Source organism: Tyto alba, unplaced genomic scaffold (genome assembly GCF_018691265.1).
Source record: "Tyto alba isolate M040663 unplaced genomic scaffold, T.alba_DEE_v4.0 Super-Scaffold_10, whole genome shotgun sequence".
NCBI classification, from domain to species: Eukaryota; Metazoa; Chordata; class Aves; order Strigiformes; family Tytonidae; genus Tyto; species Tyto alba.
The window spans coordinates 23,763,235-23,788,628 of NW_024881262.1; the positions used below are offsets into that span (position 1 = coordinate 23,763,235).

Sequence of the window (25,394 nt, forward strand, 5' to 3'; positions counted from 1 at the left end):
GAGCCGCTTCCCTTAGGCGTGATGTAACCTCTGCCCTGCTCGGCCCTTCGGTCCGGCGGAGGAGGGGAGGAGCGGCGCGGAGCGGTGCGGAGCGAGGCAGCGCGGCACCCGGCGGTGAGGGCGCCGGTGGTCGCGCGGGGACGCGCCCGCGGGAGGGGAGGAGGGGCAGGGGTGGGGGGAGGGGCAGGTTCGGAGGCGATCGTGGCTGTCGGTGGAAACATGGTGCCACACGTGAGGCTTATGTAAAATGAGCGGCGTCCGGCCACGCCAATGGGGGAGGCGGGCGCTCCGCCCTCGCCCCCGTCCCCCGCTGGCGTCACGCGCCCGCCGCCAATGGCCGCGCGGGCGGGGCGGGCTCTCTGGGCTCAGTCACGTTTCTGCCTGTATGAAGTCGGTGCCGGGCTGCGCCGGGCCGGCTGGAAGCGGTGTGGCGCGGTGAGTCGCTCTTCGCCGGGCGCTCTCCCCGCTACGGGCTGGGGCGGGGGGACCCGCGGGCGGTGGGGCGGCGGCGGCCGTGGCCGGCCGGCCGGCTGGGCGGGGGGGGGGGCAGAGGGGCTCCCCTTCCCTCCTCCTCCCCTCTAGCCCGCTGGGCCGGGGTTACGTAACCCCCGCGCGCCGGGGCTCTCCCGTTGCCGGGGAGACGGGGCGGGATGGGGCCGCCGGTGGCGCCCCGGGGGCGGGGGGGGGGCGCCTCCCCTCGAACCGGGGAAGGGGCGTCTGTGACACGCCCCCACCCCCATCCCAGAGCGTAGCGGGGGAAGGGGGCGCCGGCGCCCGCTTTGGTTCCCGCCTCGGTCCGGGCCGCGGGGTGGGGGGCGCTGGGAGTGAGTGTGGCTCGGCCCCCGCCTGTCTCGGACCGGGAGGGGGTGTCCGGGGCGGGGGGGGCTCCGAGGGGAGGCTGTGCCGGGCGTGGGGCCGCGCCGAGGGGCGGGAGGTGGCGGCTGCGCCCCCCGCTCGCCGTGGCGGCGGTCCGGGCGGTGTGGAGGAGGAGCGCGGCGGGGCGGCAGTGACTTCCCCGCCCGGCGGCCCAAGGGGGGTCCCGGCGGCGACGGGGCCGGGCTCGCGGGGCTCCACGGTTGCGGGGCGCGGGCTGCGGCCGCATCTGCGCGAAGGGTCAGCGCTGGGGCTTGGGGGGAGCGGAAAGAAAGGCGGGTGGCCCCCTTGGGAGCACGCGTGTCCCGGCCCGGGGAGCACGGACCGCGGCCCCGCGCTCCGCTGTCCCCCCTCGTGAGGGGACAGAGGTCTGCGCGCTTGGCTGGGTGGCTTTTTTTCACGCGAGGGATTGTGTAGCGGTGAGTAACAGAATCTCAGCGCGCTGGTGAGATGCGTGAGCTACAGGTAGAGTAGGCAACAGGTGCTGCGGATTTCTTTTTTGTGTTGCCTGTCGTTGCAAGGACACTTTGTTCCTTGAGACCATGTGGTTGTGCTGGTGTTGACATTAGTTGCGTGCTATTACATGCATGATTACAAAACAGTTTATATAATTACAGTTTCATGCAAATAGATGAGCAGTAATGGTAGCAGTCAAGATGACACTTTACAGCTGACTTTTTGTAATAAGTTAGGATAGGGTACAGCATTTCTCTTGCATACCACAGGATCTGAAGAAGCCCCCAGAGGAGTCAGTATGATGTCTCTGGTACCTGGAAGCTGAAGCACTTTGAAGTTTTTTTCTAGTGAAGCAGTAATTTGGCTGAGACAGTGCATATGAAGGATTTTGAAGAAACACATTGGTTTATGTTTTTAGGCTGTGAGATGGCTTTCTCTTTTCCAGGTGTAAGACTCCGAGGTTTGCCATCTTGTACATCAAAGATTAAAAAGCTATCACTTATGTATTTGCAAGTAAAGGGGAAAAGGTGGAAATACGTATTTACAGGTAAAGAGGAAAAGGTGGAAATTCTGTAATGATTCTATCAGTAAGATTGTCTGGTCAAGTCATAAGTAGCGTAAAAATCTAATTTAGTATAGTGAGAAACTTTCAAGTTGCCAGTATCATCTTAACCGCAGTGTTTGTTTGCAGGTGACAGTTAGTTAGTTAACATTTGTCAAAACTGCAGCAAACTTTTGGAGCTGGCTTTTGCTTATTGTCAAGGTAAAATCCAAATTAATCACAGTGATGACAGTGAAGAATATCTACTTGAATGCAAATGGTTAGTTTTGATAATGTAGTGTGGCTGATAAAACTTAAGGATGTCAGACTGACAGCTAAGGCCTTGATGGCATGGTGTCATTCCATAAACAGATCTTATTGTATATTAGATGGTTTGAGGGCATTGAACTTGATGAAACTTAAACTTTTTATACCTTCTAGGGTGCCTCAGTATCTGCATGTCTCCTTGATCTTCTCAACCTTGGACACCATGCTGTTTATGCACTTTACACAGCCACTCTTGAATACAAAATTTGGGAGCAGGGCTCCCAAATTAATGATTCGTGTTAGGGAGCATGCCCACATTGTTGTGCTGTAACATCAGGCTCCTCCTTGCCTCTGCTTGTGTGTGTTTACATGCTCTTGTCACCTTTCTTTTTGTCCTTTCTTACTGAAACTTGCATTAATTCTCCAAAGTGAGGAAGTTTCACCGGAGAACTAGACGGTGTCCTTGCTTCATCCAAGGCTTGCTGTTAGCCTTGTGATTAGGGTACTGTCCTGAGGTGTGGAGTCTTTGTCCTGGACCATGGAGTTGGCTTACCTCACTAGTAAGGCACAGTGGAAAAGAGAGGACCTTTGGCCTAGAGAGAAGAAATAAGTAATATCCTTTAATTTTGATGGATTTTTGACCTTTCCAGGTGTTTATGTCAAGGTAGAAAGGAGAATGATTTAGTTGGGTAATTGGTGTAAGTGTCCAACATTGCAGTGAAAGAGTGTGGCCTGTCCTGTGAAGTAGTAAAGTGTAGCTTGGCTTGACCTAGTCCAGAAGATAAAGGCATGCAAAGCAGGATTTTGGCTTTTGTACACTTTCTTCAGTCATCAGTTTTCTGGTTTCATTTAGGATCCAAAGACTACATGGTTTTTCTGGGCTTTTTGTTTATTTGTTGGTTGGCAGGATTTGTTGTAGGCTTCTTATATTATTTTTTTTTAACACATGAAGGCTGTCTGTGAAAATCTAAGTAATCCTAATTTTTACATCTTACTCTTACTCATTTTGGATTTCTGCAGAGAGGCATTAAAGAGAAAGCATATTGTGGCAGCTCTTGGTATAATACCTTAGTTTTCCACTTTTTTTTTCCCAGTTGTAAGATTAAAATATGTAACAACTCAGTTTATTTGATAAACTGACTTGAGCCTGTCCCTGGACAATAAGCCTTTATAGTAATAAATTTTCCCTGTGAAGAATCCCATTTTTTGAGTAAACTGAGGTTTTGATGGAGTTTAGCCATAGTATGAGAATAAAGTGAAATGGGGAAGCTGGTTGAAAATAGAGTGCTGGATTTTTCTTCCACCTCAGACTTTATTATGACCAGGAAGTGTTTGGTTTAGATACAGTGATAAGCCAATTTTTTTTTTTTTCCCTGGGTTCTTGCCACACCCTTATTTCTCTAATATCTTTACAATATTAAAATATACTTTACTGCAAAAAAGCTTTTTTAACCCCTTAAAAGTATAAGCACATGATCAAGTTACTGTGGGATGAGGTATATTTGGTGTGGTTTAAAAGCAAGATTATCACTAGCCAGTAGAACAAGTAAATTATCACTAGTCTAGATCAACTGTAGTGTTTTATATAGGGTTGCTATGGTTAGCCTATGTTAAAAGGGAACATCGTGTTCTTAGTAAGGTGTTGTGTAATACTTGGCACGCGTGTCCTGTAGACACTGTACTATACTCATAATGTTACCACATCATAATTGCTAGATAATCAGGTGTTTCTGAAAAGGAATTTTTGTGTTCAGTTTTGGTTGCATGGCCTAGAATTCTTCTACAAGGATGGCAGGTTACAGAGATTTTTAACTCTGAGTTGTCTTTCTGCATTCATACTTTCTACATCCAGCTGTAACCTTATTGTGCACGTTTTAAACTGCTTGAATATTTATTATGTTTAACCTATCTTGTGAAGCACAGAACAGCAAATGGGTGAATTAATATCTGTATTTAATCTTTGTGCTACAGTTTTATTACTGTGAAGGGCTTTGACTTGCACTTTTGGGTACGGATGAAGTTGGGTGCAGAAAATGGTGGTCTTGAAAGCAATACCACTGATGTTTTGTGTACTGTGTAAAAGATATCTGTCCCCTCTCCTGCTTTAACTGCTGCCTTAAACTTCACCACTGCTGTAGTGGGGGCCAGGCTGGTAATGTTGCCTGTGTTGTTGGTAGGAAGGCAAACCTTTCGCTTGCTAGTTGGTTAGTGAAGAACAACTCTACCTTCTGACATGTAGACAGGTTTCTTGGGGGGTTGGTTCCTTTTAGCTGCAGGTGAGATACTTTGTTCTGTGAAGTATGGGTAAAGGACGTGGGAAAAGAGAAGGCAGCAGTCAAAACCACACTTCACTGTTGCTGGGATTTCTTGTGGCTCCAGGCCACTTTTGTGAAATACAGTATGGCAGAGAAGACCAAAAAGAAGGCAGGTCACACGGTTTCGGTATGTCTGCCAAGGCCGTGAAGAGGCTCTGAAGCTACTTGTTAGAGCACGTTCTGTTCATGCTGACAGTGAGCCAGCAACCGTATGTAGTAGGAAAGCACCTGAACACATGGGAATCCGCATGCCTGAGCATACACACAGTGATCTGGTCCTCTAGTAAGTGGCTTAGTAGATCACCAGGCATGTTTGTGCAGCCTGCTTGTACTCTGCCTGCCATGTTCCAACATGGGAAGATCTTGCTTCTGTGCTTCTGTTTTGTATTTCTAAGGTTATCCTTTAAGTGTGGGCAGGGTCTTTATGTCTGAATGTGTGCACTGGACTTGTACTAATCCAGTGGAGTCCTCTTACTTGGTCCTCTCTCCCTCTTGAAAAGCTCCTGAGGGACAGCAGCAGTGCACTGAGATTTGTGCAAGTGGCACAGGCAGTGGTTCTGAAGAGCATGCTTTCCCTGCTTATCCTTATACGCAAGTGAGGTTATGAGAATTTTTTGTGTGTGTGAAAGCTCTTGTAAAGTCAAAAAAAGTTTTTATACAGATGTTTTCAGCTGCTGCTGAAGTAGTGTGCAGTAGTCCTAGAGGAGCTTTCTGATTTCTCTGACTTTTTTGGTAGTCTGATTCAGACAACTTTCCTTGTAGGACGCAATAAGAAGTGAGGCTAAATTTACCTTCCTTGAGATACATAATCATGGCGTATGGTTTTCCTTTTTCTTAATTTTCTTCCAGTAGAAAGCAAAACTTCATTAGGAGTGCTGAAGGGATAGAGATTCAGCATGCTGTTTACATAACAAGTGGGCTGAAATACACAGAGAGCATGTTACTTGGGGCAAGAGTACGAGGTTGTTCTGCAGATTGTGTGAGCAGGCTGCAGAAATTCAGCTGAATCTGTACCAATGTCCATCCTGAAAAGATGTGATAGTGGGAAAGAGAGCTCATTTGTACTTCAAAATGACTGGGAAAGACTAGGGGTTTGTTTCCAGTTGTTTTTGAGTCTACCATGGTAGTTCTTAATGCTTGATTTTTCTTATAGATAGAATAGTTAGAGATTTCCTTGTATAGATGTTTTTTAGAAGTAGAACTGGCTTTTAAAAAGTAGAATGAAAGCTATCCAACCTTTCAAACATCCCGTCCTAAAACAGAGGCATTTCACTGTTAAATGACACCTGTAATTTTTCATAATTGGAGATTAGGGAGACAGTATGAAGTGCTGAGGATATCCAGTACTTCGCTTTTTTGTCAGTTTTGCCTCCTCCGTATTCCTTTTCAACTTTTGTATCTTAGTATAATTTTTGTGCTTGACCTTATTACATGTACTTTTATGTTTCTGCTACTTAGTTTCTTTAATTGTACAAAGATCTTCAGTATATAAACCATTTCTCTGATTTCAGTTACATCTCTATCATGGGTTCCTCTGTGACTCAAGCTCTTTTTTCTGCATACTAATATAGCCAACTCATAGGACAAGTACATCTTGTCTGTTAGGTTGCCACACTTTATGGAGTGTATTACTGATGCTGTGGGGGCCATATTAGTAATAGTCAGAGTCTTTGCCATAGAGTCTTCCAGAATGGAGCTTTAATTTTGACTGAAATCTATAACTGCGTATGAACTTCAGTGATACCTAAAGAACAGCATTAACCTAGAACTTTTTAAAATGTAATACCCCATGGTGAAATTCTGCCCTTTTTTTTACGGGAGGGGAGCAGTAGGTGTGTGAATATACTGCTCAGTGGAGATCTCAACAAATACTAAAGTTGCAATATGCTTTTGTACATACTTTAGATCTAGTTTCACCTATGGTAAAGGTGAAATACATGACTGCATGGTGGGGTGTGATAATTTCTTCCTCCTTTCTGTGACAACACTTCCTCAAATGTATCATTTTTATTTTGTTTAAAAAGGACAAGAGTTGACATGCAAATACTAAAGAGTTCTGACTACTGATCTCTTGCTTAGTAACTTCTCTAATTCCACTCAGGAAGAGAGCAGTATTTTTCTGTTTACAAAGAAAATTAAATATGTCTTTAAATTCACACTTAATACAAAGAATTTTAGTTCACCTTTAAGAAAGTACCTAGTGTAAGACTTGCAAGGAAGGATGTATAGAAATTAGCATGGGATAGGTAAAGGAGACTGTTTAGCTTCTTCTCAAGATGTCTTGGCACAGGCTGCAATAATCTTGTCTGCTAGGGGTGTATGTTTATGATCACTTCTTTTCTTTATGGCAAATACCCAACCTGTTGGTAATTAAACTTAGTTCTGGGCCATGGCTTATTCTTCAAGGTGAAGGAATAAACTTGAGAAGGACAGTTGCTGTTGGCTTTTGGGGTGATCAGTCCAGATCCACTGTGGAGACTTGAGCACAGGTGGTGGGCTTAACAGAAGAAGAAATAATTGCCTTTGGTACTTGGCTTCTTACAGCTGCAGGAAAGTAAATGATGAACCTTGAGCTGGCCCACGTTGGTCAGCACAGCATAGGTGAGATTGACCCTCCATGAGATGAATTTGATAAGTTCGACAACGTGCTGGTACCATGCTATTCATAGTAAAACTGAATTGACTTTGTCCTGTTACCTCAGGCTAACTTTTTGCTATTAGTTACTCCACGGGGAGAATAAGCAGCTTTGAAAGCAACAAAACCAATCTAAAACTGGAAGGAAGTTAAATAACAGTGGTGCTGTGGGTGCTTCAGGAATAGAAGTGACTGGCGACATAAGTTTAGGTCCATTTAGGAACCATCACTTGAGGACTGACAGGTTTATCTTTTTTCCTGTGTCTTGCTGGGACATAGCTAAGGAAGCTTCTTTCTCTGATTTTATGTATTTATTTATTTTTAATGTATATAAATAAAAGAAGCATAAGTTTTAGTAAGCTGGGAACAGCTTTTGCTTTAAGAATGCATGCTTGTATTTTGGAATATGAAATTAGTCTTGGTCATGATGTCAATGCTTTTGCACAGTTAAATTAGCTCTCTGAAGAGTGTTTCATCTGCTAAGGCTAATTTGGAATTTGTATGTCCTCTCATTTTGTTCCTGTAGTCTTTATAACTGTTCTTCATCAGTGGAATATGTATTTTACGTGGTTGGACTCATATTGCATTATTAAATGGACTTGATTTGTTTGTAAAATAATTTATCTTGCTTATAAAACTTGGTGGTTTTTGTGTTTTTTTTTGTTTTTTTTTTTTTTTTTTTAATAGGGATATACTGATGACACTTTCAGATTTGGAAAGGTCGCGATTAGTACATCATTAAGGTGAGTGTCTTATGCTGTCCCCAGTAAAGTGATTTATAATATCAGTTGTTTCTCCGTGAGTGAACTGATTTTTTGTTATTGTTGCTGCTTTGTATGCTTCCTTTGAGCTGTAATGTCAGAATGCTGAAAAATAAAAAGATGTTCAAGGCGTTAAGTTTTTAAAGACCTGTTGTATGAATCATGAAGCACATGGAAATGATGTGGCTTCTCTAAATCTTTAGGAAACTGAAATTTAGTATAGTGTCCAGTATCAAGTGCTACATCTGTGTTTGCTGTGCAGAAGATTATTAATAATCTTCAAGTCTTTTGATTGCTCTTGCAGGTGTATTAAGAAGCTTTAATGATAAGGAAAAATTGGGAATCCAGAAAACAAAGTAGCTAGTGTTACTCAGATAATCAGGATGATAGCTCAGGAGGAGAAAGGAAGATGTTAAATTTTGATGTAGAAAGCAGGTCGTAGCTTCCAACAGTATGTTTTGGACAGTTGTGCTCAAGTTTCTAATGGGCTGATACTATTGTACTGTTTGAGAAGTTGAACACATGGCATCAGAGATGCTGACTTACAGATGTTTGTTTGATGTGTGAGAAGCTGGTGACAAAAAAAAAAGCTTATTACAACTCTGGTGGGATGTGCGATGGATTAAGAAGGCAGATCAGAAGATCAGAATTATGGAAATATTTAGAAATTGAGGAAAAGTTGATGGTTATTGGAGAAAAAAAAGGAAACAGCTGAGAGTTTAAAGGAGAATGGTGGAGGCGTGTTATCTGTGACACAAAGCAAATTTATCCAAGTGGTTTTGTTATATGTGATCTGATGATGGGATGGTATTGGACAAGACAGGAAAAGGAAGGATAGCAGTTCTGGATAGTACTGTCATATTGCAATACAGGTGAAATTGTGACTGAGATTTTGAGGGTTGATACTGTAGTGTCTGATTAGTCTAAATGATTGAAAAAAAAAATACTGTTTTTCTGTGAACTACAAAATGTGATCTGAATGGGCTCTTAGAGCTGACAACGTTTTCTCTTCAATGCTGCAGGTGTGACTTCAGTTCCCTACAGCAAGTGAACTTGATTGGGATCCTATAGTACAGGTGTGTTCCCTAAAGCAGGTTGTTTGTTCTTTTCTAATATTTGAAGTCTTCTATGCTTATAATAGATATGTCTCAGTATTGAAGGAAATGTTGTCACAAGTTCTATATTCTTTGTATACTGATCAAATTAGACTTCCTTCTGTGGAGAAGATCTTATTGAGATGCCATACATAGATGTACTCTTTTAGTTCTTTGGGATTTGGGCATACTCGGTCACCTGCAAATTTCCTTTGATAAATAATAGAAAACCAGAAGATTAGATTTAACTGCCTCTAATTCTACTCAAACTGATAAAATGCCTGGTCTGAATGACTTGTATCTAGTTTCAGATAAAAATCCTTTTGGCATAGATTTGTCTTAGCTTTCAGTTAAAGTGTAGAAAGGCTTATCATGAGAATTTTAAGTAGTTTACAAGGGCTGGTTTTTTTAATGTCTTCCTAAATGCACTAAGTAGACGAAGCCAATATGATAACCAATTAAAATGGTATATGCTGCTACTGTGAATATCCTTTTCAAACCTAGACTTTGTTAAACCTTTTTTTTAGTTTTTCTTATCTTTGAAAATGTCATGGTAATAGTCATCAAACAAGAGAAGTGCTTTGTCACTTAATATATAGTCAGGCAGGACACTGTGGCTGGTTTCTTGTAGATCTTGATTAGTGAAGGCAGAAACTTAGTTCCATTGAGGAAATATAGATTACAGGGAGATGAGTTGGTGGGAGGGAATTGGAAGAACAGCCTTTAAACCAAGATTTAACTAGTGCTGAAAGACACTCCACGTTTTCAGTGTCCAAGCTAAAAATTGCAAAACCTACAAGTAGCTCCAGATATGGCAATTCAGATATGGCAATTTCTAGTACTTCTCATGGTCAGAGATAGAGAGGTCATAATTTATATCCTGTTTTATCAATTTATGATAGAGACAAAACATTTAAAGAACCAATTTATACGTATTTGTGTCATAATCTGAGACTTGTAGAACTTGTATTGGCTTTGTGACGTTATGCAGAATGGAATGTTGTGAATAAATTCTTCCTTAAGTCTGGCCAACACAAATGTACTTTTAACAGTTGGTAGACGTGCAGCATTTTAAATCAAGGCATGTTAACATGGGCTGTCTTCCAAAATGGTTAGCTTGGGATTTGAACACTGTTCCAAATTTTTCTTCCAAACATTCCTTCTGCATAGTCAAATGAAGAACGTGAAGTGATGTAGTTGTTAGCCACACAGAAGTTGATATCCTGAGCTTCTGATTTTTATTCTAGTTTTTTGTATTACATGGCAGTGGCATATACTGATAGACTTAGTTCCCTAGATTTAATAGAAGAGCTTTCAGATTTTCCTCTTCCTGCTGAAAATCCTAGTATCATTCTTGGAAAACTGTTTATATTAGGAAAAATAATAGTGTTGATGGACTTTGCTAGTACAGAGCTCTGAATGTAAGATTTTTTTTTTTTTTTTAATTTTATTTTTTTTACTGTGAGGATGAGTGAGCACTGGAACTGATAGCCCAGAGAGGCTGTGGAATCTTCATCCTTGGAGATATTCAGAAGTCATCAGGGGGTGGTCCTGGGCAGCTTGCTCTAGGTGACTCTGCCCGAACAGGGTGTTGGACAAGATGACCTCCAGAGGTCCCTTTTGACCTCAACCCTTCTGTGATTCTGTGAATTGACATTTTGTAACTGCCTAGTAAACTCTCTAATGCTCATACCAAGCCTACAGCCATGTAGCTGAATTTAGTTCAGGTGTTAAAATGGTATTCTAACCAAACTTCTTAAACACTTGGAGCTCCTGTTGACTACATCAGGCATTTTGTTCTATTACCTACTGGGGAGGTTGGCCCTTCATTCTTAGTGGCTGTGTCAGCCCCTGCAGACTATGTATATACTGTGCATGTATATAGTATGATACCATACTGATAGTGAATTATTTTATCTGATGTAGAAGGTTCTGTTATGTTAAAACTCTGTAAGACCTTATTTTAGACCACAAATGTTTAAAATGCAAATTTGTATCTGATTCCTCTGCTGGATGACAGTTTCATGTTTAACCAACATTTATCTGCATAGGCATGGCATAACTGTGAGCATCTCTGGTATCTGTTTGAAGAGGACACTGTTGGGGGGCCCAGGTATTTCTTTTATATTTTATAGTTATAGAGGTGTCCGGACTCTGTAATGGTCAAAGATTTCCAGTAGAAGAAGATGAGACAAGAATTAAATGCATGTGGGAGACTCTGGACCTAGGCACTTCGTGCTTTTGATGCTAGCTGGGAGGGAGCTTGATAAACACTTTTTACCAACTTTTCATAGAAAAAACAGGTAAGAAACATGCATAATTGTTATGATTCATGTTAGTAGAAAGCTGCTTCCTCTCCCGCCACCTTAGAGCTTATGCAGAAAATAGATTGTTTTGTGTTTGTTTTATCTTAGAACTGTGATTTCAGTCATATATAGATACTCATTCAGAACTATTTTTTGGGTATAAACTGGGAGTTACGTTATTTGAAGCTAAAACATTTTTAGCCTATGACCATTTTTGTTCTTAAATTCGGGTTTGGGTTTCTTCACTGAGGAAATGATCTGGTTGGAAGCATCCTTCCTATGGATGCAAGGGCCCTGGCCTGGTGCTTGTGCTGACCTCTTCCAGTATAGGTGCTGCTGTAAATTCAGGGTGGCGCTTGGACCAAGGCTGTATCTTGATTAGTTACTCTGTTGTAAAGTGACAGCTGTAAGCAGTGGTTAATTATGATCACCTTTATAGAGATATTACTAATTTTTATTTAAATAATAGTACCGTGTTCAGGGTTCTCTTGAACTGAAAGGTGAATATCAACAAATTGTGAAATGAATGCTGTGAAATTCAGATTTTATGGAAGCATTTGTGATATTCTAGATGTTGATAATTTTATTGACATAAGTAGAAAATTGGCTTACATCTCATTCCTTGATAAGAAAAAGAGCACAACTTGTTTATAAAGACTTGCAGTGAGATAAGGAATCTATTAAAAAAAAAGTTGATTTTCTTAAATTCAAAGTATCTTGCAGGAAATGAAGCATCTTTTTTTATTTTTTCTTATAGTGAAGTCTGAGACTGCCATATTTTTCCCCATTGTTTTTTTGTTTTTTCCCCTTCCTAGAAAGTATAGTAGTGAAGTAGTGAAAGTATTTTGTTAATTGTTCTGTCTCTTGCCACAAAATAGCAAAGCTCTCAATGTTATTGCGGGTGAAGTTGTATAGTTAGACAAGTCACTTCTTGGATTATTGTTTGTTTTTCGACATTTAGTCCTAACCTTTTGCTACTACCAAGCATTTAATTACTGTCTAATTGAACAGGGAGGATGCATTCATTGTAGACGTTAATTTTCAATTTTCTCTAAAATTGCATGATATGATTAAACCCCTGCTAGTTATTTCTCATACAAATGACAAAACTTTCACCATTTTGCAAAGCAATCATCCAGAAGACATGTGGAAACCCTTCTTGTTGATAACACATTCAGTGAAATTGAATCCTGACCACTAGGAACATCTCCTATGGGTGTTAGCATAGTTAAGAGTCCCCAAATATTCACATGCCTAAAGTGTAGTCATAAACAGTGGTGTGCCCCTTGCTTCATTTGGGAATATTGGTACGTTCATATTAGTTGCATATTTAGACTCAAATCTTCAGATGTTTTCCTCTTACTCAGTTCTTGAATTAGATAATTTTGACTCTGGGCTTTTAGTTTTTCATTCTTTAAATGCCAGAATTAGACATGATATTTTTTTCTGTGAAAAAAATTCTGGGCAAATCTGCTGTCTGAATGTAACCAGTTATCTGAAGAAACAAGATTTTGGGGTTTAAATGCCATAGTTTCAAAAGAAATTAGCCTTCTTAGTACTCTGCAGTCCTTTTTAAGAGGGTTTTCAAAAGCATGAAATCATTATTTCTTCAAGTGTTTGTACATATGTATTTTTAGTGTGTTTTTACAGGGACATTGAAGTTAAGGCTGTTTACTTTGTCTTATTTCAGGATAAAGGAGCTACTGTAGCTAATGACTAACCAGAAGGCATTTTCTGCATGTCTTACCTGGCATATTAATGCCTACATTTGTCCTTAGTGCTCAGTGGAAATATGTTGACTTTTTCATAGACTGCATCAGGATCTCAAAGAATTCTAGTCTTTGACAGAGTGACTTTGGGAGAGTCTAGCAGAGTAGAATGTTTCTTGTGTGCCAGTTGCCTTAAAATCAAGTTTAACTGGTGCTAATTTGAGATTTGAAAGAAGTTTTTATTTACAGAGTCAAAATAGACAATGTCTCTTAAAAGTTTAGAAAGATGGAGCAGCTAATAAAGAAAAAAAGGCTTAATGTACTTCTCTCAAGATCAAACCTTAAAGAGCTTTTCCTCTGTTTCCATGTGACTATCTACATTGCTTACTGAACTTGGTATGAGATGCAATTACCTTCCCCAAACTGGTAACAGGAGAGAACCTCAGACTGGGAAAGCATGTTAGCTTTTACCTTTTCATTCTTGTTTGGTTATTGATTGGAAATATATTCAAGCATATAAGTGGGATGATTATGTGTGGTTTATTATGGCATTTGGACTGAGTATAGTTTCAAAGTTAATTAGTCTCTCTGGGTGCATGGTGTTTGCGTATGCATGCAGATGTTAAACTTGAGGTCTTCCTCTGACTGAGAGTAAAGTCTAGCCAAATGCATCACTTCTTATCTAAAATGAGGCACAGAGCATGGTGTGGGGTAATTGCCAGTCTGTTATTTTTTCATAGTTATTGCAATCTCTTCTTAAAATCTCTCAAATTTATGCCATGTATTAACATTGGTACTTTGGGGGATCTTGGCTACTTTATTATACAAGCTCTTGTTTTAGAAACACTCCTTTTCCTTCTTTTTCCGGGAGCTCTTGGAAGTCTATCATAATGTTTTTCTTGTTCCTTCCTATTTATTCTTCCTGTATTCCTTACTCTGGTATGTGTCTCTGGCACTGATGCTTTTGAGATTTTGAAATAGAAATTTTGTGCAAGACTGTTGTCAGTGACATTAATCTTCCAGTCCTGCCTAAGAACACCATTCCACCTCAAGGAGTTGAGCCAATTCTTCTTGAAAGATACCTTTAAAAAGGTCAAACTTGTATCTTCTCCATTACTGGGATACTAATTTTTTGTTTCTGGCACCATTTGTCCTTAGGGTCCAAATTGTAGTCACAGTACTGTAGTTATGTAGGAACTGCATAGATACTTACTGTAGGCAAAGCTGCAGAAGCTCCAGCATGTTACTATTTAGAGATAGAAGTAACAACTTAAGTGTTTCCTGCCACAAGTTTCCGCCAGCTATCAAGAGGAACAAAATTCACATGGTATCTTCTGTAGGCCAGTGCCTATTTCTTTTCTGTTGGTGAATCTCATAATTTGAACTCATTGCTTAAAATAAAAATAATTTTTTAAACCCTGAAATCTTGACTAGTCAGCCCTCGTTTTCAGGTGATGATGTGGCTGTCTGTTTTCCTAAAGCTTCATTTTTATCATGATGGGGTTAATCTGTGTAATTTTGATATACCTAAGGCATTTATTTGAAGTGGACAAAATGCTGTAGATGATCTCCAAGGCTTTTAACATCCACAGAGAAGGTAAAAAGCCATCCCATTGCTAGCTGAGTAGTTTGCTGGTATACTTTTACTCACTGAATCGTCTATAGGACTTTACCTCTTCAGTACCCTCTGAGAAATAATAAAACAGATGACACATGAGAAAAAGCTTCTTGAGAGTGGGTCCAGTTATTTAACCAGACTTGCTCTTATTTCTGCAACACTTGAAGTAGTGGAAAGAACAATTCCTGGGTGAGAATGGATTAACACATTATAAAATATTCCTTACCTTTACAGTAACAGGTTTGTCTCATGCTGTCCGTATAGGTATTCCCAGTGCTACCTTCTATATCCACTCTCCTGAGTTCTTTGATGTTTTCAGTCACTCTCAGGTAAAATGAGTTGTGTCTAGCCCTGAACTGTTAAGCCAGGACTGTGATGCTGTGGATAGTAGCATGGGTATCACTAACTACTCAGGTTCATTAGGGCCATATGTGGTGAGAGCAGACAAGGACAGAACTTCATTAAAGTGTCTAGCTAAAAAAGGCAAGTGAAAGTGTGAGCTCTATCTACCAGAGAGATTAAATCAGAGATGAACTGTCTGATCTAGTTAATCATTGGCCACCAGAGTATGTGCCATTGTGAAATAATATTAGAGTTTCATCTAAGAGTAAATATTCACTTTAGCATGTTCCAGTTATGTAATTTTTAAGACAGAAGTGGCTTACTTAGTCCAGAAAATACTGTTAGATCTACTGAAGTATAATTTACTGCCTGTTACTGCTCAATGCAACAGGATGTCATTTCAGTCTGGATTAGGATGCTTGAAGCGAATAAACGCAGAAGTTAAATGTTGGTATATTTTACTCTACCCAAAGGGTTTTTTTTTATTGTTACCTATAATGAAGTTCTAGTGAATCTTATAAGGAAAATAAATTATTTATTTATATTTCTATACAATTACTGATAGCTTAAATGAATGCCCTTAAACTACACTTCCTCTTTCAAATGAAAACAGATATCTTGCATGTTACTTTGGCCAAACAAGGAGATGAGTAGTATTTTCTTCTGAAATACTCAGAATAAATGTAAAATATCAGAAAAAACAGCGATTAGGAGGGTAAGAAAATGGTTTCATTTTTTTTTGCAGGGGCAGAGGGGAATTCGAATCATAGTGTGTTTTAAATGAATATTAAGTTAACGTTTTCTGTTACAGGCTTTCTAAAACATACATATATTTGGTTTTGTTTAAAAGGAAGCTGCTGCAGTTAGTATTAGCAAAATTTAGTTGCAGATTTTGTTCATTGACTTTGTTATTCCAGCTAAAGGTTTATTAGCCAACAACTGTAATCTTGAATATTTTAAAGAAACAAAGAGGAAGGAACAAACATGATTGTGTTGTTTTAAAAACAACTTTTTTTTTTTCTCCTTATGATGAATTACATTGTTCAGAGAAACTTAGTTCATGGTTTTGCAGTATTGTCTCTGTGGATTGCTGAAATAGACAAGGAAATGAGTCAGATTAAATATCTGTATTTTATTTATAAAGTTGAATTGTTCTCTAGTACTTCTCCTTTGATGGCTCTTCAATATTAGTCTGTTCTTAATTCACTTCCTTATACACTCTGATTTTTGAGCCTGGTGCATTAGAATTTGCTTTAAAAGCAGGGATTTTTTTTGTGCTTTGTTTTAAGCTTACTTCTCTAAACAATGCAGAATTTTTTTTTTCCCCTGAATTAGTGGTAATCAGTAGATAAAATTATTCTCAGGCTTATTTGTGTCTTAGAATTTTTGTTGTTGATAAATAGGCGGTTTTGTGTGCTTAGTTTCCTTGTTCCTATTGTATGTTCAGTCTACCTACCTGTGGGGCTCTTGTACAAAGAAATGAAGAATTGTTCAAAATGGCAGAACTGATCCTAAAAGAAAAAACCAAGACTATGTATTTAAAAAAACCAAACCAACCCAAACAACCTCCAAACCAAATAAGGAATCCTATGATGTCTGAATGGAATCTTTTTGTTTATCAAGGTAAACTGGAAGGCAGGGGAATGGTTTCACTGAAAATAATAATAGTTATTGTCCAAACGCAAGCAGTAAAATTGTCAAGTATTAAGTAGAAGAGAAAACAAGTGAAAATTTAAACTTTCAGGGAGTTTTTCATGTTTATTCCACTACTTCCTTCTGTGTGGGTTTTTACTAAAAAATAAATACTTTTTCCATGATAAAACATGGTTAGGTTTACAATTATATTTAAACTTTTCACGTTCAAATACTGAATATATTACCCATGGATATCACTTATCACTTTTCATCAGTCAGTTAGAATTCCAGTTTGTCAGTAAAGGCAAACAAGAAAATATTTTTTTTTTTCTTCTTCCTTCCCTTCCTCCTCAGATTTGTGGGTCTGTACTTCCAAAAAGAGTTTGCACAGAGAGAAAATTCTGAATATGTCTTGATTTGCTCTGGATCTTGGCAGTGTTTCTAATGAGTGTCCCATGGACTCTATCAAGTTCAGGGGGTTCTACTCTAGCACTGAGGAGCAGAACCCTGAGCAGCAACCTGGTATCAGTGAAAACATTTCTTCATCATTCTCTTTAAAAGAGCAACAGAAAATGAGTGATTATTCTGGACTTGCAAATAATCATAGCCAGATGATTGCTGAAGATTCAGAAATTCAGACAAAGCCTGAACACTCTCATGAAGTTCTTCAGGAAGATATTGAAATGAGCAGTGGATCCAGTGGAAATGACTTCAGTGGAAATGACACAAATGAAAACTACTCGAGTGGGCATGATTCTCACGGCCATGAATCTGATGAAAATGGGAAAGATTCAGCAATGCTTATGGAATCTTCAGACTGTCATAAAAGGTAGTAGCTAATATTAAACATATTTCATTTTTTTGTCACTAAAGGATTTTTCCATTAGAATCTAATTTCTGAATAACAATTACAAGTGTATCTTTGGATTGAAGCTGAGTGTTCTAGTTAACTTGCACTCTTGTATGATGTAAATTGTATAATAAATTATAATCCATAAAGAGAAGATTTCTAGTATTCCGTGGGGATAGCTTCATTTGAATCTTCCTTCTCCTCATTATCTGTCTAATTAGCCTTATTTACACATTTTCTTGTAAGCCAACTTCTTTAATTGTATATCAGAAAGTATCGGTCTATTCTTATGTGTAAGGATGCAACTGTGCTATTTTAATCTTTTAAATTACAGTTTAGTGTACAGAGCAAAACTACAGTAAGAAGAACTTTCTTAGACAAAACTGTAACAACTATAGTTTCTATTTGTTTATCAGGCAGAAGCTTTTAAAGTGATTTTTCTAGAGAGCCAGTCATTAATAGGAAAATATAAAGCTAAAATGAACTGAAAGCTGTTTGTTAGGTTTACTAATATTAATCTCTTTCTTTCCTTATTCTAGTTCAAGCTCAAATGCATTTAGTCTGATGATTGCAAACTCTGAACACAATCAGTCTAGCAGTGGATGCAGGTAAATTAATGTGCATGTATTTTCAATAATTTGCATATATGTGATGCTAAATGCAGAAAACAAAATAGTGTTTGTGTTTTGTTTTTTGTTTTGGCTAATCCTGGAGGAGTACACAAGAGATCCTATCTTTTATTCTCTTCCTGTCCATGACCTATTAACCACTGGGTTGAATTAGAGCTTTCTGTTGCTGTTACGTGCAAGTTGTGCGATAGCCTTTCAAGTCATCTTACTTTGTTTTTATTTGGTAGTTTAACTCTGTAATTTTATTTTTGTGGTTCGCTTTGAATATTGCTTCAGCTCTAGTGGTTTTTCTTTAAAGCTTTTCTTTAAACTTTCTGCTCTTCAGAATTTAGTCTGAAGCCTTTGCCTCTGGACAACCTACTAGTGTTTTAACATCAGAATTCACCCATTGAGGTTGATGTGTTCTGATGTCTAGCAGCCATATCATCTGCCTCTCCTGTGTTCCATTCGCCAGGATTCAAGCCTCAAGTCTGTAAGGATAAATCAACATCAGCTGCAGGAACCCCTCTGTATGAACTCTGCTTCTGACCTTGATAGCCTTGAGGAGCCTGGTGGCATTGAAGGCTCTAATCAGGACACTTCAGAGTGCCCTACTATACTTGTTGGTTTTTTGTTGTTTTTTTTTTTTTTTTTGGGGGGGGGGTTGTTTTTTTTTGTTGTTGTAGTTGTTTTTGTTTTTTTTTTTTTTAAGTTAGCTTCTGATCAGGAGACCAAAACATGATGCTGAGCAGATCAAGGATATTTAGCTATCACATGCTGATGTGACAACTCCTATCTACATGTACCTACCTGAAAGTGTTTCTACCTGATGCAGTTCCTAGAGAGTGGTAAATTAAAATTACCCCTTTGCACCATTTCGCGCTTGAGGAACTTATTTTCTGTGTCTGCTTTTCAGGCACCTGGAGATGTTCCTTGCTGTATTTTCCATTGGAAATTTTGTTCTGGGGCTCATGATCCTTAGTATGAAAGACAAAGTGAACCAAAGGCATTTCTTAATCTTGCTTTCATGTTGATTCCATTTTCTTTGCTGCAAGATTTTTGTTTTTTTTTTTTTATTAGAGTTTTTCTGATGCCTCTTTGTTTTAAATTTCATTCATTATTCTCTACTTAGAAATAAATAGGAATCCAGGTGGTACAGAGTTTTCCCCAGCTGTCAGGCACAGTGCTAGAGTGTTACAGAGCAGAATCTGATCATCTTTTGGGAATGGGAGACTGAGGATATCTGGAGAATGACCTTTAAGGAAAAGACTAACAGAGGCTGATAAGCCATAGGTTTAGTTTTCGATTCAAAGACTATTGGACTTTGGATTCAGTATTGGCACCAACCAACTACTTAGTTTAATATCTGTAGGTACCTTTCCAGTTCACTGTCCACATAAAGCAAAATGGAAAGCTCCTATCTTTATGGAACTTGCTTATTCTGTCCCCCTGCAAGTCATGTCTTCCCTGTGGCTACTGTGCCTGATGCGACTGATCTTTGGAAAAACATTTTTGAGTTGTGAAACTTATTTCCCAAGGAGGCCCATCTTCTATATTTCCTGCTGCTGTAGGCTAATTTGGAAAGATTTATTTTCTTGCAAAAGTCTGACCACTCATGAAGCGTACTCAGAGTAAAAAAACAACAGTATGCTCAGTTATTTCATAATCTTTTCCCTCTTTCTTCTTCCCTACTGCCAGCAGAGGGTTCTTCTGTTAACAAGGCCCTGTTTGATTTCATCAGTCCAAACTGTCAAGCCATGTTGTAGATATGATTTTAATATACATCATGAACATAATGCTTCCCAAGGGAGTACTATATTCTTTTTTTCTTATCCCTTGTCATTATTTCTCAGTACAAGATGACTAACGATTAAATGAATGCTATGTTTCTCATAGTACATGGTGATGTAAGCAAGAACAATGTATATTCTCTAGTAGAAGCCAGCTTTGTCACTTTTTCACCAAGCATTTTTGGTGGAATACAATACCTGTCAGATGATTGATCTACCTGAAGAACTTTTCAAACTTTCCAGAAAAATGTTCAGAAATCCTCTTGAAAATTACCTGCAAGCTGAAGCCACTTTATTGAGCACTTCAGACAGTGCAGTGCAGTTGCCAAGACTATTGTTTCTTCTGTTAGGGTAACTTCTTAGAGACTACCAGCTATGACAGTAAAGTGGTAAGAGAAGACCTTTCTTTTGATGGGAAAAAATTTATTTTCAGGAAACTTTAAAAAAAGCTTTAGAATAATTTTGATTGTTGTGACTGATCAACTTTTAAAATCTACCACAATGAGAGAGGTGATTTTTTTTATTTTAACTGCTACCCATTTTTGTCATCCTCCCTCTTCTTACCTCCTTTTCCTCTTCCTTTTTGATTTTGTCAGCACCTCTTAATCATGGGGAGAGATACCAGGAACTGCAAAGGAAGGCAATAATTTTCTGACATTGGCACTGATAATCTCTGTAGTTTGACCTTCTACACTGAAACCACACTTCTGAACATGCACCTGAGAAATCTGAATGCAATTTATGTCTCCAGACTCCTCTGATTCTTAACCCTATATATTTAGTCAAGGTTCCTGATCTTATTTAATGTATTGCTGTGCTTAACTGTGATACACTGTTCCAAGGATTTCTCTGTTTTGTTAACTTGATGCTCTCCCACTGCCATTCCCTTTTCAGGGACCTTTCTTATGAGAACCTGCTTAAACAGGAGGTGAAGATTTGAATTGGACCTCCTGCTTCTCTCCTTTGAAGTCCATGAACGTTTCTATGAGTTTGAATTTGAAAGGAACTAAGGAAAATACCCCTAAAAAGGGAGGAGGGAGACTGGCAAATTAAAAAAAAAAAAAAGTTCTCTGGTTCTTGGGTATATGTACTGCTGCACATACAGGGTACACTTTACAATAAGACTTCGGTTGGTGGTAAATCTTTAATTTTAAATGATTCTAGTTAATTTAAGAATTATTGTAAGTTCTGAATGTTGATATTAAATATTGGAAAAGTTAATGTGGCTAGCTGTACAAACTTAGGTACGTGACAAGTGTCAAAGTATATTTGGGCTTCTATGAGGATGGTGTGTCACTTCAAGCACTCAAATGAAATTTTATTTTTTGTTTTTAATCTTACAGTAGTGAGCAGTCAACTAAAGCCAAAACACAAAAGGAATTGCTGAAAACATTACAAGAGCTGAAAGCTCATCTTCCTTCTGAAAAGAGAATTAAAGGCAAATCTAGTGTCCTAACAACGTTGAAATACGCCCTTAAAAGCATTAAACAAGTTAAAGGTAATCAAGTATGATACTACCTAGGTAATGCCAACCTGGATAAAATTAAACATTTCAAATGGAATTTAAATGTGATTGTCTGTGTAAAGCTAAGTTTATTATATTTGAAAACCTCTCAAGCAGATGTTTTCACGGTGTTCCCATTTATTGGCTTTGTTGACTTGTGTTCCTTTGGGACTTAAAGCAGCTCTCTAGATGCTTGATATTTTACTGATACTTTGTTGAGTTAGAAAATAAATTTGAAAACAATGTATAATTTCATACTATTTGAACTGTCAAACAGACCAAAATATTTGATCACCACATATGAGTATACAAAGGTTGAATTTACTTGGGTTACTGATGAGGAAGCTTTATTGAGGAAAAACTAATTTGGAATAGTACCTAGATTTCCCAATTGCCCATTCTGTGCTTATGAGGAAAAAAAACCATTTCAACCATTTACTGGTTCCAGGCTAGATGTTTATTAATGAGATTTTAAATTCTGAATATAAGTTGTTTAATATTCTTATGTAGCCAATGAGGAGTATTACCAATTGTTGATGATTAATGAATCCCAGCCTGCTGGACTCAATGTGTCATCTTACACTGTGGAAGAAGTTGAGACTATAACCTCAGAATACATCATGAAAAATGCGGTGAGTATGGCAACCCAAATCTACAGTGTATTGAAAATGTTTTCTGAACTGGAATTCTCAGGCATGCCGCCTTTTTACAAGGTAAGAGCTGGTAGCTAGGCCAACAAACTGAAGATGCTGGGGTTTGCCTTCCAGAGGATGTTGAGTAGAAACTCTGAGCCTTTGCAGACTTTGCCAGTAACACCTTGATCTTCTTTCTGCCAGTTAGGTGGAAATAAGTAGTCTTAACTCCTTGGTCCTCTGAATTGTACCTTGTTCTTAGAGGTAACGGTGTGATATAATGCACTGAGACACATAACTAGTTTTCATTTTAGAACACCTGCTAAAGTTGGAAAGTAATTATTTCTAAATTTTAGTCAAGGCACACTGAATTGTTTCAGCTTATCATTATCAGCAGGGTTTTTTTGATGTGTTGTTCAGTTCTGTGTGTTAAGGTGACTGAAAGGTGGTGAAAGTGTTGGAATCATTGTATTGTGTCTTCTTCCTTAGCATTTGATAATCTTTGCAACTGGTGTAGGCTTACTGTGTGATCCAGTGATACTGTGTTGTCTTGTTTAGGCAGGAACAACTATGATAGTCAAAGTAGTTCTTAGCAGTGAAATGATAGTCTGAATTTTTTAACTTATTCTCCACATTTCCAGTGTTTTAGGGGTTTGTTATGGAGTTTTCAAAAAATAATTGCATCTAAACCCATTAGTCTGTGTTCCACTATTTTTTTTTTTTCCCTGAAGCCTCTGCCTGAATGTATGAAGTTCTGAAATCAATAAAATAATGGCATGATGGGGCATGTTCCCTTGTTTGGCGTAGGTGGGTTTTGTTGTATCTGTGAATACTTGAGGTTGCCCACAAGGTAAAATAAATAAGAAGTCTAGAGGACAGCTGAGGACTTCAGCCAGATATCATAAACATTGTTCACTTGATCTGAAGCATCTGAGTTTGTGAAACTGGTATTCGGATGACAGCTCTCAAGTTTGTGTATAGCAGATAGAGCACTGAAGGCTATGATGCAGGAAGCTCTTCTGTGTCAAGAAGGAAAACAAAATGAAATGATCCAAGTGGAGTGTGTGTATGGTTGTGTGGGAGTTTTTCCTACCTGTCTACTCATTTTTTTACCAAGTTGTTTAGAGCATCTTTTTTCATTTTGCAGTAGATGAGACAAGCTAACATAAACAGCCTTTCACAAAACAGCTAGATTTCATACATGTAAAATATGCTTGTAACAAGCACAAGGAAAATATGCAGTTTTATAGCTGGAAGCTTTTAAATCCTTAATTTGTAAATTCATTCTGCATCATAAAATTTTAGGCAATGACATTTAGGGCTTCTAACACAGTAGGATGCTAGCATATTATTCTTACTGCATAGTTTAAAAAGTTTACTGTCTGTGTCTTCATAAGCAGATTAATTTTAGTTTATTGCTCCCTAAGCAGATGCAGTTTAACACTATTTCCTTAATTTTTATTTTGAACTTATTAATGCTTTTATATCTTAAGTGTTTTTCTAAGACAGACATACTGGATTGAAGAATTGTTTTAAACTGTCTAAATAATTAGAGATTTTTGTTTTTAGGATATGTTTGCTGTAGCTGTTTCTTTGATTACTGGGAAAATTTTGTACATATCTGATCAAGCTACTTCTATTCTCCGCTGTAAGAGGGGTTATTTTAAAAATGCCAAATTCGTGGAGTTCTTGGCACCTCAGGATGTCAGTGTGTTCTATACTTCTACTACCCCATACAGATTACCATCATGGAATATTTGCAATAGAGCTGGTGAGTGGTCTCAACAGCAGGTATTTCTCTGACCTTCTTTCAGTCATGCAGATGCAAATAATTGAATTGATTTTTGATATCCTTCCATCCTTCTCCATCATTTTTTGACGATATAACACAGATGCATTATTAGAACATCTCTGAAAAATGCTAGATGTGTAACACACTTTTATAAATCAGCAAGGCTTCTCTGTTGGCTAAAAGTCTTCTGAATGTCATTGTTTATTTGTTCCTGTGTCCCTTTAATCCAAATGATGAATAAAAACAAAGTAGGTATTCATGGTGAATAGTGGGTTTGCTTTCCGCTCTTACTAGCAATTAACTGACCACAGTTTTTCTTTAAAATTTCTTTTATTTACATATAAAGGGTATAATATTCTGCCTCTTAAAATGGTTATGATTTGAATATTTGACACCTTGATTACAGTGCAGAAAGATGTACTTCAGCTACCATCACTGTGCATTTACCAAGTGTAATCATATCTGTGTTCTTCTAGACTTAGAAAAATTGTTAGGCATGCTAATGGTGAAGGATCAGATGTCTTAGGGCACTTAATATTTGTTTGTGGGAGGATTGGTTTACTACTGTAGCTGCAGCTGTTAGGAATTGAGAAATAGTTGACAGCTATTTTAACCAAACACTTGAAATTCAAGGCATGCTCTAAATGTTTGAAATTCCAATCCGTTGTATGCTAAGTCTGTTAGGATAAGTCAGTGTGAACCATATTTAATGTGAAAAAACAATTAGCAATAAATATATACTAAGTACTGCATACGTAAAGCAGGTTGAAAAGGACCTTGTCAAGTCATTAGTTTAACGTCAGGCTCGAAACAGGGTCAATGGTGAATCCTGACTATTTGATTCTAATTACAGATACTATTTAGTAGTGCAATTTTTTTTCTGAAACATTTTCTGTAGTTTTATTATGTATGTGTATAGCTTCAAAAATGCAGTAAGTGGAACTATGCACACTATCCCATCTATCAGCTGCTGTTGAATAAAATATGCAAAAGTATTGCATACAGAGGTCTTTGAAAGACCATAGCTTGCCTTGAAAATCAGTCTGAACCTAGTCTGGAAAAGAAGGGAAATAGGCTTAAAAGGTAACAGGAAGCCTTCATGAAAAATACCTTTTTTTTTTTTTTTTTTTTTTGGAGGGGGTGGGAAGTGGATTTGATGATCTAGCTGTCCTAGTGCCTTTCTAGGAAAAAGATAAAATTTTGGTGTCCAAGATAATCAAGCACTTATGGTTAATGCTATAAAGTACAGCGGGAAAGCTGGTAAAAGTAAACAGTGCAAACAGGAGAACTGTTTAGATACGCTTTTGACAAAAGGCTTAAAAAGCATGCAGCTGTGATTCACATGCCAGCCTCAGAATCTAAGTGGTATTTGGATTTAGTTGCTTATAGTGCAGATTGTTTAGAAAATACACATGGAGACTTCAGGGAACATAAACTTTTTAAAGAATTCAGCCATTATCACTTAAGTAAAAATTCTTGTTTCAAATATCATAATCTTGTAATAATTTGTAACTTGTTATGAAATATGTTTAATATTTCTAGAGTCTTCCACCCAGGATTGCATGGAAGAAAAGTCGTTTTTCTGTCGCATCAGGTAAGACAACAATATTATAAATTGTTACATTATGAAACCATGTATTACAAAAGTATTTGACTTTTATGAGAA

The 25,394-nt window shown here is 38.4% G+C and overlaps 1 protein-coding gene across 10 annotated transcripts in view; it reads left to right on the top strand.

The window, feature by feature from the left end:
* Nucleotides 1-25,394, top strand: part of PER2 (period circadian regulator 2) — a 51,089-nt gene continuing 25,695 nt past the window's right edge. The window contains exons 1-11 of one of the 10 annotated variants that reach the window (XM_042795347.1): nt 351-435; nt 7,775-7,830; nt 8,871-8,924; nt 10,994-11,245; nt 16,365-16,540; nt 16,907-17,381; nt 17,942-18,010; nt 21,144-21,298; nt 21,815-21,936; nt 23,506-23,707; nt 25,271-25,322. In XM_042795347.1, the coding sequence (XP_042651281.1) occupies nt 17,008-17,381; nt 17,942-18,010; nt 21,144-21,298; nt 21,815-21,936; nt 23,506-23,707; nt 25,271-25,322 (974 nt within the window). In that variant the 5' untranslated portion in view covers nt 351-435; nt 7,775-7,830; nt 8,871-8,924; ... (1 more) ...; nt 16,365-16,540; nt 16,907-17,007. Of the gene's footprint in view, nt 115-350; nt 436-7,774; nt 7,831-8,870; nt 8,925-10,993; nt 11,246-15,530; nt 15,633-16,364; nt 16,541-16,906; nt 17,382-17,941; nt 18,011-21,143; nt 21,299-21,814; nt 21,937-23,505; nt 23,708-25,270; nt 25,323-25,394 lie in introns of those variants that run through there. The other 9 variants (XM_042795356.1, XM_033001611.2, XM_042795340.1 and 6 more) reach the window with 9 other exon arrangements.